This window comes from Danio rerio, chromosome 8, assembly GCF_052040795.2.
Source record: "Danio rerio strain M-AB ecotype USA chromosome 8, GRCz13ab, whole genome shotgun sequence".
Lineage (NCBI taxonomy): Eukaryota > Metazoa > Chordata > Actinopteri > Cypriniformes > Danionidae > Danio > Danio rerio.
Window position 1 is genome coordinate 6,675,001 of NC_141028.1, and position 15,818 is coordinate 6,690,818.

The 15,818-nt window shown below is 32.8% G+C and overlaps 1 protein-coding gene across 2 annotated transcripts; it reads right to left on the reverse strand.

Annotated features, from left to right (window-relative positions):
- Positions 1-2,812: 2,812 nt before the first annotated feature.
- tmem230b (transmembrane protein 230b) lies at positions 2,813-12,845 on the reverse strand. Of its 2 annotated transcripts, XR_015496736.1 has the most exons (5): positions 12,684-12,845; positions 10,806-10,912; positions 7,066-7,191; positions 3,176-3,596; positions 2,813-3,093 (listed from the first exon to the last, which is right to left on the reverse strand). XR_015496736.1 is itself a non-coding variant. In NM_001102640.1 (4 exon segments), coding segments are annotated over 3 exon segments (348 nt in total). In that variant the 5' UTR covers positions 10,887-10,912; positions 12,684-12,795; the 3' UTR covers positions 2,928-3,455.
- Between the last annotated feature and the right edge of the window lie 2,973 nt (positions 12,846-15,818).

Here is a 15,818-nt window from a genome sequence, read left to right on the forward strand (position 1 = left end):
TTAATATATCATATTATAATTCAATATATCATTCATTCATTCATTTTCTTGTTGGCTTAGTCCCTTTATTAATCTGGGGTCACCACAGCGGAATATATATAATATAATAATATATATAATATATATAAATATAATATATAATATATATATATAATATAATAAATTGTATAATAATAATAATAAAATATAAATACAAATAAAAAATAAATCAGAACAAACTGTACATTTAAAATCCAGCATTTATGGATTAAACAGCAATAATAAATAAAAATACAATTTATAATAATCTAGGTGCGTGTGTGAGTGTTTGCAAGCGCATCACTGATGTTTTTGTTGGTCTCCTCTCTTTATGCGACGGGAATTAATGTATTGTGCTGCTACAAAGACACAATCTGATATAAACTCACTCTCTCTCAATTCAATTAAATTTAAAAGAGCTTTATTGGCATTACTTTTTTTTTGTTTTTATTAATTTTTTTGTCAAAACATTTTAGATTATATAGCCTAAATAACAAACAATATTGTAAAGTGATTATACAATACATTTACAGAAAAAAACACAATTATAATTTTTAATAAATACAGAACAATACTCTCTCTTGCTTTCTTTCTTATGATTGATCATGGGAGAATTTTTATCTTTAAAATATATGTATATATTACAAAAAAAATCAGTTTACAGCGATTTAATTTAATTTAATTATTTATTTCATTATTTTTGTTTAATCCTGATGACTGATATAGTCGTGTTTTAAAATCCAATTATTGTGTTGTGTGCTTTTGAACAACATAAACTTTAAATGTATGGATTTATTAAACATCTAAACATTAGATTGTAATTTTAACAAACACCTGTTACATCAGACCTCACTGCAGACTAATATGGGATTTTAATATCAAATACAATTTAAAAATCTGAAAACTAATTTTTAGATAAGCTATTGTGTAATATATGCTGTTTATACGCATTTCAGAATGAGAACAAAATAGTTTTGGTGACTCTTTAGATTTACAAGTTAAAACAAAACTGGACAGACAAGCATCTGTTTCCTATTTCAGAAATATTCTATATATTTTCTCACCAGATATTATATTCAGTTTAGGAAATAAATATATTGTCGTATCTCAGTTATTTCCTGGTCTTAAAATATGATTATTTGTTTTTTATATAACAAAATAATTGCACTGGTGTAATTTTAGTGTAAGCTCATTTATGATCCACACGAGGGCGCAATTTCACCACCAAAACAATTACAGTGAACGTCAATTTATCATCAGAATAAAAACAAAAAACCTGACAACGATCTATCCAGGGGTTTTTACAACAGCAGTATTATAATCATGGCACATACGCCCAAAAAATGCCAAATATTTTCGTGGAAGAGATTCCTATCATACAATGGGAATGTCCTAAACAAATATGTATTTATTTGTTTTGTTTTATTTTTTGCATAAAGAAAATTTATATTAGAAATGTAAAATACACACAAATAAAAAAGTTAATTACTGAAAAAAATACTTAAATATATGCAAAATATTTGTTACATTATTAAACTACCTATTAGCATAAATTATTTATTATTTACATACATCTATTTACATGTTCTAATCACGTTTTTATCTTGCTGATCAACTGTGATTTTTTTAAATAATAGCAAAAGTCTTGTCGCCTATCCAAGTTTTAGAAACAACAAATAATATCTTGACTTCTAGTTGATCATTTGGTATCAGAAGTGTCTTATATGAAAGGTAAAGGCCTCTAGATTACGCCTATTTGACCACAATAAAATATGATCATGCCTTGCTTATTAATGATTTAATTAGGACAGTAAAGTCTGACTTTGCTGAAACAAAAGTTGTGTCACTGAACAGAAATAATGTCCAGTATAGAAAATAAAGTCATGCTGCAGAGGAAACAGAATGAATATTGTGTCTGACTCCATCATGAGCTTGTAGGACTGCATCCATACATCTCTGCAATGACTCAAATCACTGATTAATAAACTCATCTGGAATGGCAAAGAAAGCTGCAGGACTTCCAGAGTTCATCAAGATTCATTGGATTCATCTTCAATGCCTCCTCCTTCATCTTACCCCAGACATGCTCAATAATGTTCATGTCTGGTGACTTGGCTGGCCAATACTGGAGCCCCTTGACCTTCTTTGCTTTCAGGAACTTTGATGTGGAGGCTGAAGTATGAGAAGGAGCGCTATCCTGCTGAACAATTTGCCCTCTCCTGTGGTTTGTAATGTAATGGGCAGCACAAATATCTTGATACCTCAGGCTGTTGATGTTGCCGTCCATTCTGCAGATCTCTCGCACGCCCCCATACTGAATGTAACCCCAAACCATAATTTTTCCTTCACCAAACTTGACTGATTTGTGTGAGACTCTTGGGTCCAAGCTGATTCCAGTAGATCTTCTGCAGTATTAGTGATGACTGGGATGCAGTTCAACAAATTATTCAACAGAAACTTACTGCCACTTTTACAAATGATCAACTAGAAGTCAAGTTATTATTTGTTGCTCTCACAATTGGAGTCAACGACAAGACTTTTGTCAGGTAGTGTGTGTGTGTTTGTGAGGGTGTATATATATATATATATATATATATATATATATATATATATATATATATATATATATACATGTATGTATAATACATTTTAAACAATTAATTTACTGTATAATAGTTTACTTTATTATTTCTCTTCATTTATTAGAATAAAATGTTTTTCAATTATTATTTTTGTCCAAATATTTCCACAGATGCTCCCTCAAAGGCCCTTTTAGCCATGAAAACAATAAGCATTCGGTTTAAAACTAATTATTTATTCATAAAGCATTTCTATGCAATGGCCATAAGATCACAGGCATGAATATATTATGCATCAATAAGTTAAATACAGTAGCATGACATCACATATTAAACATGGAAATTATGCTTTATTCAAATCACATTTATTCAAATTTAAAAACCAAATTATTTTGCTTTCAATTTCAAGGGTGGTTTGAAACTGTAATGTTAAACACATGAGTATGTTCTTTAGAACTGGTCAAAAAAAAAAAATCCACCATATACACCAGATTGTGTATATATATATATATATATATATATATATATATATATATATATATATATATATATATATATATATATATATATATATATATATATATATATATTATTTATTTATTTAATGGATTACTATGGGGTTTGCAAATATATGTTATGAAATAACATGTGGCATGTTTTGAGACATTTTTTTTTTGTTTCAGGCTTTGTTCCCTGTAACACATATAGTGTCATTTAATCTATAATACAGTGATTTTGCTCACACGAAACCTCTAGTTCATGACTTCACCTTCTCAGTCTATAGATGTGTAAGAAATGAGCCTGTCAGGAGTTTTTGACACACCGGCGGCAGTGCCGGAACACAGGCTGAGATCTCTGTCAGTCGTCAAAGTCTGGGATGTCATCATAGGAATAACCTCGATAACCCTTGGAGGCGTAATAGGCGATGCGCAGGTGGTAAAAGCCCGGAAGAAAGACCAGGATCCCAATAATCAGCACAGGGATGGTGCGATCGCGGTGCTGAGAGACACACACAAACAAACACAGGGTCAAACACAGCAAAAATAGCTGCTTCTTTATTTTAGTCAGATCTGAGTTTCAGTAGTCATGTCAAAGCCGTAAGTAAATCAGCATATTATCATCTGTAAAAACATTGCTGGAATTAAATGCTTTGTTTCCAGTAAGGACTGAAAGAAACTTGTTCATGCTTTTATCAGCAGCAGAGTGGATTACTGTAGTGGACTCCTCACTAGCCTTCAGAAAAAGACAGTCAGACAGTTGCAGCTCATCCAGAACTCTGCTGCCAGAATTTTAACCAGAAGCAGAAAATCAGAGCACATCACACCTGTCCTCAGGTCTTTACACAGGCTCCCAGTCACATTCAGAATAGATTTAAAAGTATTACTACTGGTCTGTAAATCACTAAATGGCCTGGGACCTAAATACATTACAGATACGCTCAATGAATACAAACCTAACAGATCACTCAGATCTTCAGGATCATATAAACTAGAAATTCCAAGAGTTCAGTCAAAGCAGGGTGAATCAGCCTTCAGCTATTAAAAGTGCCCCTGCTGCTGGAATCAGCTGTCAGAAATGATCAAGGCAAGGAGGGAGGAGGCAGGGAGGGGTTTTGCGCTCGTGCACATACGCTCAGTTTAACGTTAATTCGGATATACAAAGAGAATATGCGTGTGATTCCGCGTACGCAGTGTTTCATACATCTGAATATTTTACTGCATAAGCACATTTACAGCTTTGTGCGATTTCAACGCAAGTCTTTATGAGGCCCCAGATCCACAACATCAATGGGTTTGGAGGACAGGGTGTTGGTGGGCAAAGCGAGGCCTCATGAATCACTGAAAGTCGAAGCAAATGTGTCGAAGCTTCAAAACGTTTCGAAACCCCACTCTACGGTGACACCTAGTGGTAATTTATGTATTGTACTGAAACAGCTTCAGTTAAGAACAGTCTACAAATTGAAGTATTAAACCCCACATTGTAGAATCGAATTTTCAAGTGATTTAAGCCTAGTTCACACTACAGGATTTTAAACATCAGCAGATCGCTGTGCTGTTCACACTACATGACTTGACTTAGTGTCTTTTGATCTCTGTGGTGTTCACACTACGCAACACTCCGTGAACGATCCACAAGAGGGGGGTCACACACTACATGATCTGACAACATTTCATTCCCCATCAGCTCATTCAAGCTACCAAACCACAGCCAATGAAAATTTGAGGGAGGAGTCGTCAGAAAAAGCTGAACACTATTGGCTGCTTGCGTGCTGATGACATCACTGACAGCTTTTCAACCTTTAGAGAAAGCATTTAAAAACATCGTCAAATCAGCTGATTTATGAGCGGATTAATCACTCATCTGCAAGGTTTGAGTGGATAGATACACAGAGAGTTTTTAATTTTTGTAATTTTATAACTCTTTGAAATAAAACTAACATATTTATAACACCCTGCCGTTTTCTAACTATCAGTGTATTTCTTTCTGACATTGTTATTTTTTTATTACAAAACAGTAAAGAACTGAGCATTTCTGCCTTAAATTACCATATTGGTCAAAATGACTGCATGCATGTCTGATACTTTTCACTGTGACTTTAAATATGTGTGCATTTTCTTGCCTGACAACTTCCTGCTAACATAAACAAAACTTTCTGATGGCAAAAACATCAATTTACTTCAGATATCTTTCAAAACAGCATATTATGTGCTGTTAAATAGCTCCTGTTTGAAAGTGAAAATGAAAGCCAAGCTTTTAAGTGTTTTAGTATCTTAACTACATATTTATAGGCTGTATTACCAAAAAAATATTATATTTTTAGGGTAATGGTGTCATTAAATATGATGCCAGACATTCAAAGCTTAATTTTAATATCTCAATAGAAGCTTTAATTGTAAATATGTTGTGACAATATAGCGTTTCATATAAGAACCGTCAGAATGAGCAGTATGGCAATTCTAATAGTTACAGAATTCTAGTTCCACTGTTAATATATCCTCCTCTCATGTCTGTGCTAACGCAGAATGAAGCCAGTGCACCGATGCCCATTCTGACCAATCACAGATGTTTCTGCTGAGCTCCTGAAAACACAGGCATTCAGCTCATGCTGATATGCTCTCTCATTGGCTGTAGCTCGTCACTACATCTGACCACACGTGGGGTTGAGTTGGCCGACTGCTCTGGAATATTTAGCATGCTGAATGTTGGATTTCCGTCTGCGAGGTGTCGGCGACGTGTCAGCGAGCCTCATTGATGCGTTGTTCAGTAGTTCACACATAAAGAGCGGCGAGCGCCGAGCACCCGCAGATTTCTTCCCGATCACAGCCCGATCTGTCGGCGAGCTCGTTAACTTCCAAATCGGGCTCAAATCAGGCTTAAAATCCTTTAGTGTGAACTAGGCATTAGTAGAGCGGTTAGGGTTCCTGACTATCATGCAGGGATAGTGGGTTAGAATCCAGGCTGATACAGCTTTTTTTTTTAAAGTGCTTTAATATCAGTTTGAAATGCTTTTGTTCTTTTATCGTTTTGTTTAAACACTGGTCTGACATCCGAATAAACACTTTGTGAATAAATATGTTTTGTTTTGGTCATAAAACAGGGCTGTTGCTAGATCAGACACGGCTGTGGCCAGAAGTTAACAGGAATTATTTATATTATTCATTAAGTTTCCCATTGTATTTCATTAACGTTTACCCAAAACCTAAACACAACCATCACAGTACTGTAAACATATAATTATTGTTTTACAGTGTTACAAAAATGATGCCAAATTGATGACGAAAATAATAAAAACAGAAAACAGAAAACAGAAAATAATAAAACTGACAAAACTCATACTGACGTCATCTTACGGAATAAATATTTCTTTTTTCAAAACAACAAAAACATGTAAACATCATTCACATATTCAAAACAAAGGCTAATAAAAATGCTGTGAAACACATTAAAATAACAAAGTTCCATAAATAAATAGTCCTTTGAGGCATTTTATAGTGCAGTGTGAGTGTAGGAAAATCCTAAATCTTAGATTGTTTCAGCCTGCATGCAGTCTCTGCTCTTTTAACAGTAAGCACCAGTGTGGATATCCAGGCGGATTCTCCCACGTCTGTGATCTAAACACAGCTCTATTATCTGGACTAACTCGAGAAAAGGGCAGATTGCAGGTGGAGGGGTTTCTTAAGAGCTGTTACTAATGCTGAGCATCTTTCTGGGGGATTAATCTCCACATCAGGTGCCGCACAGCAAGAACACACTGTAATCTCTCAACATTGTGTCAACAAAACAGTGGTAGTGATGAAACAAAGTGAGAACTGAATTTTCACTGCAAATAAAATCCATAAAACAACAATCAAATGAATGCACGCTTGCACTAATAAATGCATGGAGGACTTCTCTAGAAGCAGAATAAAGGCAGAAGCAGAGCATGAAAGCAAGGCATAAAGCTGTAATAATATGCTGTTGCACTCACATCATTAACTTCAAAGTATCCTGCTAACAGGAGAGACCCGATGATGATCAGTATGGAGCCGATGAGGAAGAGGCCGGTTGCCAGGGCGATCGCTTTATACGGGACTTTAGGTGGACTCCTCTTAAACTGAAGAGAGGGGGGGAAATTGCTCAATATTACAAATGCAGAATTAAAAATCAGAGCAGAGAGTATCATACATGTTCAGTAAAATATGAACAATGCATTGAACTTTGGATTTGCATCGAATCAGTGATATAAACATTGAATCATTTATAAATATAATATGTATTACAATATTATTTATAAATAATAGTTATAATATTAGGCAAGATAATAAATATCTGAATGTAAATTTAAGTAATAAATGCATTAATGTTTTTTGTACAGTACATGACAGTGTGTCTTGCATGTTATTTTATTTTAAGAAAAAAAAGAAACACTTTTATCATGATTTACCCGCTAAAAAGTCATGCACTATAACTATATTTTATATAGCAAAATATCTTTGAAACAAATTATTTGATAACTTTATTTAGGGCTCACAGTTTGGCCTCAAATATACTTATTCAAGAGTTCACACTTAGCTGACGATTGATTATAAAGGTAACACTTTACAATAAGGTTCATTAGTTAATGCATTTACTAACATGAACTAATCATGAACAACACATGTACAGCATTTATTAATCATAATTAAACATTTACTAATGCATTATTAACATCCAAGTCCATGTTTGTTAACATTAGTTAATGCACCATGAGTTAACATGAACTAACAATGAATTAACGTATTTTCATTAACTAACGTTAACTAACATGAACAAATACAGTGGTAAATGTATTGTTCATTGTTTGTGCATGTTAGTAAATGCATTAATTAACATTAACTAATGAACATTATTGTAAAGTGTGACCATTATAAAGCGTGTTTGGCATGGAGAGCCCCGAGCTCATCAGATCCTCGAGCCTGATGCTCCCTCCTGTTGTAGGGTGAGGGGAGTTTGAGCTCAGGCAGATCTCAAGAACCCCCCTGCTTATTTATGGCTAATGACAAATTAGGGATTGTTATGGAGAGATATACTGCTGATTAGGAGCTTATCTATGGTGCAATTTGGTTTGGTGAATTAACTTGTATTGCATGTTTTTGGACTGTGGTAGGAAACCAGGTAACCCAGGGGAAACCCATGCAAGCACGGGGAGAACATGTAAACTCCACACAGAAATGTCGACTGGCCTGGTGAGGACTTGAACCAGTGACATTCTTGCTGTGAGGGAACAGAGCTAACCAATTGGCCGTGTGCCACCTATCAAGGAAAAAGGGCGGAAAAGTAGGGGTGAAAGGGTGGAGTCTTCAAGACGAAGATAACTGAGGTGAGAAACTCTGGTCATTTATAGTAAGTTAGGAATCGTCTGATTGGTGCATCATGTGTTAACTGATGCAGGACCAGCCGTGGTCAAGCATGTGATCCTCTCAAAATTAGTTTATAAATAAACTCCACTCCAAGTTACCTTTACATGCATACACACACACACACACACGCACACCCACGCACACTCACGCACACTCACGCACATACCAGTACCTGACTATATTGTTGTTGTTTTTGTTTTGCTTTTGTTTTGTTGCTTTGTATTTGTTATTTGTTGATGTTTTCTTGTATTTGTATGATCTTTGAATATTCTAATAAAAAAAAATAAATAAATAAATAAACTCCACTTATTAGTCTTTTGATCATCATTCATTTAAAACATGCAATTTACTATGATCCTTATTATTCTATATATTTAATAAGCACTCAGGTCAGAATGTTGTTTTAATTTTTAAACAATATATCACTTATATTTTATTTTTGTTAATTTGATTTTCATATTTGCACATTCAGACGTCCGCATACTTAACATTATTTCAAAAAAGTAGTTTTGACATTTTATTTTCAAAAAAATTATGATTTGAAATGTCCGTTTCTCAGTGGAACTTTATTGTGGAAACCTAAAAATAAATCCTTTTTTAAAATATTTTAAACCCACGTCAATCTGATACACACCCTATGTTGTTATAGCATGTACATATGATAATATAAGTAGAATTTGAACTTGAACAGTATAACATTGCAACATTCATTCAAATTTCAGACTGTAATTTCTTTTATTTTAATTTGTAAATAGTCTTTTATTTATTGGTTAAATTGGCCGTATAAAGACAGACTAGAAAAACAAGTAACCACCTGGTTTTGGTCAATTATCAGGTCTACAAAAAAAATAGGGAATTCATCGGCCTTGCACTGCTACCGTTTATCGCTTAGATGGCATGATGGTACAAGAGGGGGTGCTTCTTGTAATGGAGGATCGAAAACAATTCCACAAAATATACGTGCTGTTAATGAAAGAAATACATCTTATTAGTTTTTGATGCATTTTCCCTCTTCATTTACACATATCATGATATTTTGTGGATGGTTTTCTTGTGATACATTGCATTATTTATATATATATATATATATATATATATATATATATATATATATATATATATATATATATATATATATATATATATATATATATATATGTATATATATATATATATATATATATAAATAAATATATATATATATAAATATATATATATATATATATATATATATATATATATAAAAATATATTTATATATATATATATAAATATATATATATATATATATATATATATATATATATATATATTTATATATATATAAATATATTTATATATATATATATATATATATATATATATATATATATATATATATATATATATATATATATAAATATATATATATATATATATATATATATAAATATATATATATATATATATATAAATATATATATATATATATATATATATATATATATATATATATATATATATATATATATATATATATATATATATAAATATATTTATATATATATTTTTATATATATATATATATATATATATATATATATATAAATATATATATATATATTTATATATATATATATATATATATATATATATATATATATATATATATATATATATTTATATATATATATATATATATATATATATATATATATATATATATATAAATATATGTATATATGTATATAAATATATGTATATATTTACATATATATATATATATATATATACACATATATATATATACATACAAACATACATACATATCACAGCCTTTTGTGATTAATCGCAGTGTTTCGAATGGATTTCGATTAATCGCACAGCCCTAGTGCTAATATTATATCGAGGTAAAGTTGGTATTATGTCCACACATTTGGACTTCCTCCTTAATAATATAACTTCAGAAAAGTGTTCTTCGCAAATTCTAAATAGTGAAATCATATTATCAACCAATGACTATCAAAGTACAACATTATTCATTCAATTAAATGATGCTAATGTTATTTTGAAGTCATACTTGCATGTGATTTCAGACCGAATATTCAACATAGCATGGTAAACAATATAATGTCGAGAGTTGTCACTTGAATGAACAACTGTGCGAAAAAAAGACCAACTTTACCTCAATTTTAGACAGTTTGAGAAATATTCTGAACACAAAAAATACATTTATTACCTCAAAAATGGTTGTACAGTATACCGAAGATATGCTATATGACAAGTGCTAAAATTGAAGTAAACACCATTGAATCATGAACTGAAGTGAATAAATATGAAAATTCTCTCACCTGGAGATCAATGTATCCATCATCATCACTGGCTAGTTTGGAGTATCTGACTCCACTGTTTATAGTGCTTCGAGCAGGCATCTTCTCACTTTGTTGAGGTTTTTCCACTATGATTCAAAAGCACGTCACAAAAACACACAAATGAAAATAATAATCAAACATATTCCTGCTCTAATCTATTACTAATCTGCTACTTCAGCATCATTAATGTAAAACTGAGGTAAAGTCCCTGCTGAAAAAAACAGCATATGCTAGTAAGGTATGTATCAATGCTGGTATGCTGGTCTTGCTGGTCTCAATGCTGGTCTTGCTGGTTTCAGTGCTGGTCTCAATGTTGGTTTTGCTGGTCTCAATGCTGCTCCTGACCAGCATTGAGACCAGCAAGACCAACATTGAGACCAGCAAAACCAGCATTGAGACAAGCAGGACCAGCATTGAGACGAGCAGGACCAGCATTGAGACGAGCAGGACCAGCATTGAGACGAGCAGGACCAGCATTGAGACGAGCAGGACCAGCATTGAGACGAGCAGGACCAGCATTGAAACAAGCAAGACCAGCATAAAAACATACCTTACCAGCATAAGCTGTTTTTTTTAAGCAGGGGTTGGTTTTATATTCGCACATTTGTTTATTTTTGAACAGTGACAGCTTGTGACACAGTCTCTAAATTGTTGACCAAGCTACTTTGAATATTGATTACAGACTCTTTTTTTAACCAAGTTGTTTTCAAGCCTAGCTCTATTACCTATTGTAAAAAATGTTAGATTTCCTAAATGAGAAAGAATTTGGTCATTAACTCACAAATCTTTTGTTACAAATAACAGTTAATCAGTTAATTAAAAAAGAATACTGATATAAATGGCTCCTGTTCTTTGCATTTGGAAACTGCACCCCACATTTTTTGGCAATGTGGTTATGTTAAAAAGCTTTAGTTTGATGCTTCTGTCTTTATAAAAAAATACATTGCTTCATTTTAATTTGCATTTTGAAAACATCATTTTTGGATATTTTAATTACAAAGTTTTTAAGACCATTATGAATCAAATTTTAGATTTATAAAGGGCTAAACACTAATGGACCGGTTATAATTTTTTGTTTTTTAATTTTCTTTGCGACATATTCTAATGTGTCAAAACAAGAAAACTGTAGTTGTAAACACCTTTTTTCAACATAATATTTCTTTTATTTTAAATAATAAGTTTATTTACTAGGGAGACAATGACATGAATAATCAAAAATATACATTTGTTCGCTTTAGGTCTAAATTAATGTAAAGTGATATGTAAAGTGATATGTTGCTCTGTTATTATCATTAGGAACTGCGTAAATGTTTTCAGTTTTCTTTCCCTGATTAGGGAATTTATGCTGCTGTAAAAATGTTGAACAGCTATTGTATATTGTATACGCATAGTGCAGTGTTAACGTTCAAGCTATTTATTATGTTTAAAATGGCTGACAATAATAAATATTCCTAATAATAGAAATTAATCTGCCTCATTTTTGCACAGTGCAGAGCTTTGGCTGCTTAATTAGGCATACTACGCTACTGCATTTCAATATATTATGGTGGTACTTGGAGAGACATTTTTTTCTGAGGTGGTACTTAGTGAAAAAAGTTTGAGAATCACTGCACTATTTAATTGACTGTAAACAATGTTGTACTTTTGTAGCCATTGGCTAATAATATGATATCCATGTGTAGAATTAGCAATGAATAATTTTCTGAAGGTATATTTTGAATGAAAGTTATATAAAGGTTGAATGTGCAAATATGAAACCAACTTTAACGTTCCCCAATAATGTCAAAGCAGAAACACACGTCAAATGTAGCCTACTTATCAATATAGCACGTCTACCTAATTATTTTGATAAATTACCTTGAACCTGATATTGCAGAAGAGTCTGTTGACGTTTTATCTTGAAGCTCGAGACAAAATATTAAGTCATTTTAGCTAGAATTGAGTAAAGTCGTCCTTAGGTCAGTTTGTGTAGGTCCAGCATGAGATTATAAACAAAACACTTCCGGATGTGAACACCACGCATGCGCCCTCTGCGTTCTCTGGTTTATCTCAAACCTCATTTGCGCTTTCAATGCGCTCACGATAAAACCACACGAGGGAGCTCTGTCACAGAATAAAAGTGTTTATTGATCGATTAAAGGCTGTCTTCGGTGAGTAAGCTTTATTATATATAAACAGCGGACTCTAATAAAGGATTTGAGAGAATATATGGTGACACTAACAACGGTAAGTGGTATAATATCGTGTGATAATCTACATCAGGGGTCACCAACATGGCTCAAAATAGCTCACCATAACACCACATAAGAGTAAGCTGCATCTAATATTTTTATATGTATTCTTTTTAAATCACACTTGCATTGATGTGAATTTGAAAATTACTTTAAGTTATATATATACTTTAAAAACAATTACAGACAAATGAAGTGTTGCATATTGATATTTATCTAACTTGTTAAATCATTGTTGACAACTACTGTGAGAAATCATTAACATGATTAATGTCTTCACAAAGATGAATATTATTAATTATTAAAAATAACATATAATTAAAAGTAAATTAAGAAAAATGTGTTATTTAATAACTGGTAGCCCTTCACACTAATCGGTACCCAAGAAGTAGCTCTCAGTTTCCAAAAGGTTGGTGACCCCTGATCTACATCATCTACTAAAAACAAAAGAAAAGATGAGGAGTAAAATAAATAAATAAATAGTCTTAGTTTATTATTTCCCCTACTTACATATGTATTTCTGTGCGGCTGTGTTTTATCTAAATATTTTATTATTGACATTGAATTACTTATTTAGTAACTGGGCTACTTTTCAGACAGTAATAAAAATATACAATTTAAATACAATTAAAGTTATGTAATTTGTAATTACAAAATTTTTGAAGTAACTTACGTTCACAACCCAAAAATATATAAATAAACAATTACTGTTACTAATAATAACACATTTTTAATTCAGTCTTGCTGTTTTGTTTAGTGGGGCGAAGCAGTGGCGCAGTAGGTAGTGCTGTCATCTCACAGCAAGAAGGTCGCTGGTTCAAGCCTCGGCTCAGTTGGCGTTTCTGTGTGGAGTTTGCATGTTGCCCTGCTTTCGCGTGGGTTTCCTCCGGGTGCTCCGGTTTCCCCCACAGTCCAAAAACATATGGTACAGGTGAATTGGGTTGGCTAAATTGTCCATAGTGTATGAGTGTTTGTGTGAATGTGTGTGTGGATGTTTCCCAGAGATGGGTTGTGGCTGGAAGGGCATCTGCTGCGTAAAAACTTGCTGGATAAGTTTTTCTTAGACCCTGGATTAATAAAGGGACTAAGCCGACAAGAAAATGAATGAATGAATGTTTAGTGTGACGGAGGCCAGCTAGTAAGTGCTGTGCTGCTAAACCTCAATCCTGTGACCTCTAAAGGTGTTTTAGCCTCCTTGGTAGAGCAACTGACTCCCATGCGGAAACTCGCCGGTTCGATACCAGCTTGGAGTGGGTTGGGTGGTGTAAGACTGGTGGGGTTAAATTGGTGCCGTGACCCGGATGGGAGGGAGGTTTAAGGGGGTGAGTGTAAGGGAGGCCAGGTGGAAAGTGCTGTGCAGGTAAACCTCACTCCTCTGACCTCTAAAGGTGCTCTACCGACAGACGCTAGAGGCCATGGTCTTTAGCCTCCCTGGTAGAGCAACCGACTCCCATGCGGACAGTCGCCGGCTCGGAGCGGGTTGGGGGACGTAGGACCGGCGGGGTTACACTAGCATAAAAATGTAGTGTGAATTTGGGTAATCTGGGACACCTAAGCTTCTGTGTGTTTATTTCTGTTCTAACAAAATTCAGGCAACAGGACTTATTATAAATTTAGCATGGACTTCATGTGAGTGAAATCACATGACTTCATTGGGGGGTTCCATAGAGGGGGGGCAGGGCACTTGTCAATCAGAAAGCTCTCATCAAAATTGGATGACAAAGTCAGTGACAGGATTCTGACAAGATTAATGTTAAGGACATGAACCTGTCATAAATAAGACAATCTTCACAACTGTTGTCAACTTATGTTTGTGATCTATTCAAGTAACAAAATTTGTATTAAAGTGTTGAAAATGATTTTTAGAATTTTATTATATAGCATTCACAAGTTTAGTTAATTTTGACTGACATAAGCAAATGACAATGTTATGACAGCAGAGAGTTGTATGAAAGCAGTTGATGCATGTCTAAAAGCATCTGCAATATGTTGGAAGGAATGAGAAACTGCTACTATGATGTGCACAAATGACTAATTGTTTAGAGAAATGCATTAACTGTTGTGCAGATGTAAATAGTGTTGTGAGAAATACACCAAAGCGACTGAGAAAAACTATAATATAATACCATAAATATCATAATACTAACCAATATAAAATACTTATGTTTCCTTAATTTCTAATCTATTTTCCCTTAAAAATGTATAATCAGACACTAAACTTTAAAATGTCTCCCTCTCTAATTCTATATAACAAATAGAAATGTGCATGGCTCAAATGTAAAGAATTAAAGATTAAAATGTAAAAAAATTATGTAAAATAAAATTAATAATTAATTAATTATAAAATGACTAAGCCGACAAGAAAATGAATGAATGAATGAATGAATTAAAAATAAAAATGAAATTAAAAGATTAAAAGAATTAAATTAAAGTTTAATTTCTATTGTCTCTGCACTTAGAATAATGGTGAATATAAATCTTTAATTTTAATAACATCATGTTAGATAATTAAATTGCTTATTGAGTAAGCTTATTGACTTTTTATTCATTCATTAATTTTAATTTGGCTTAGTAAATCAAGGCCTGTGTTTTGCTCGGTAAGGTTTTGCTAGTTGGAAAAAAACGTTTTCCTTTTACTGTGGTAGCAATTCAGTCTTTTATTTTCCGTCAGCTTAGTCCCTTATTTCATCAGAGGTCACCACAGCGGAATTCCGGCATATGCTTTACGCAGTTAATGACCTTCTAGCTGCAACCCAGTAGG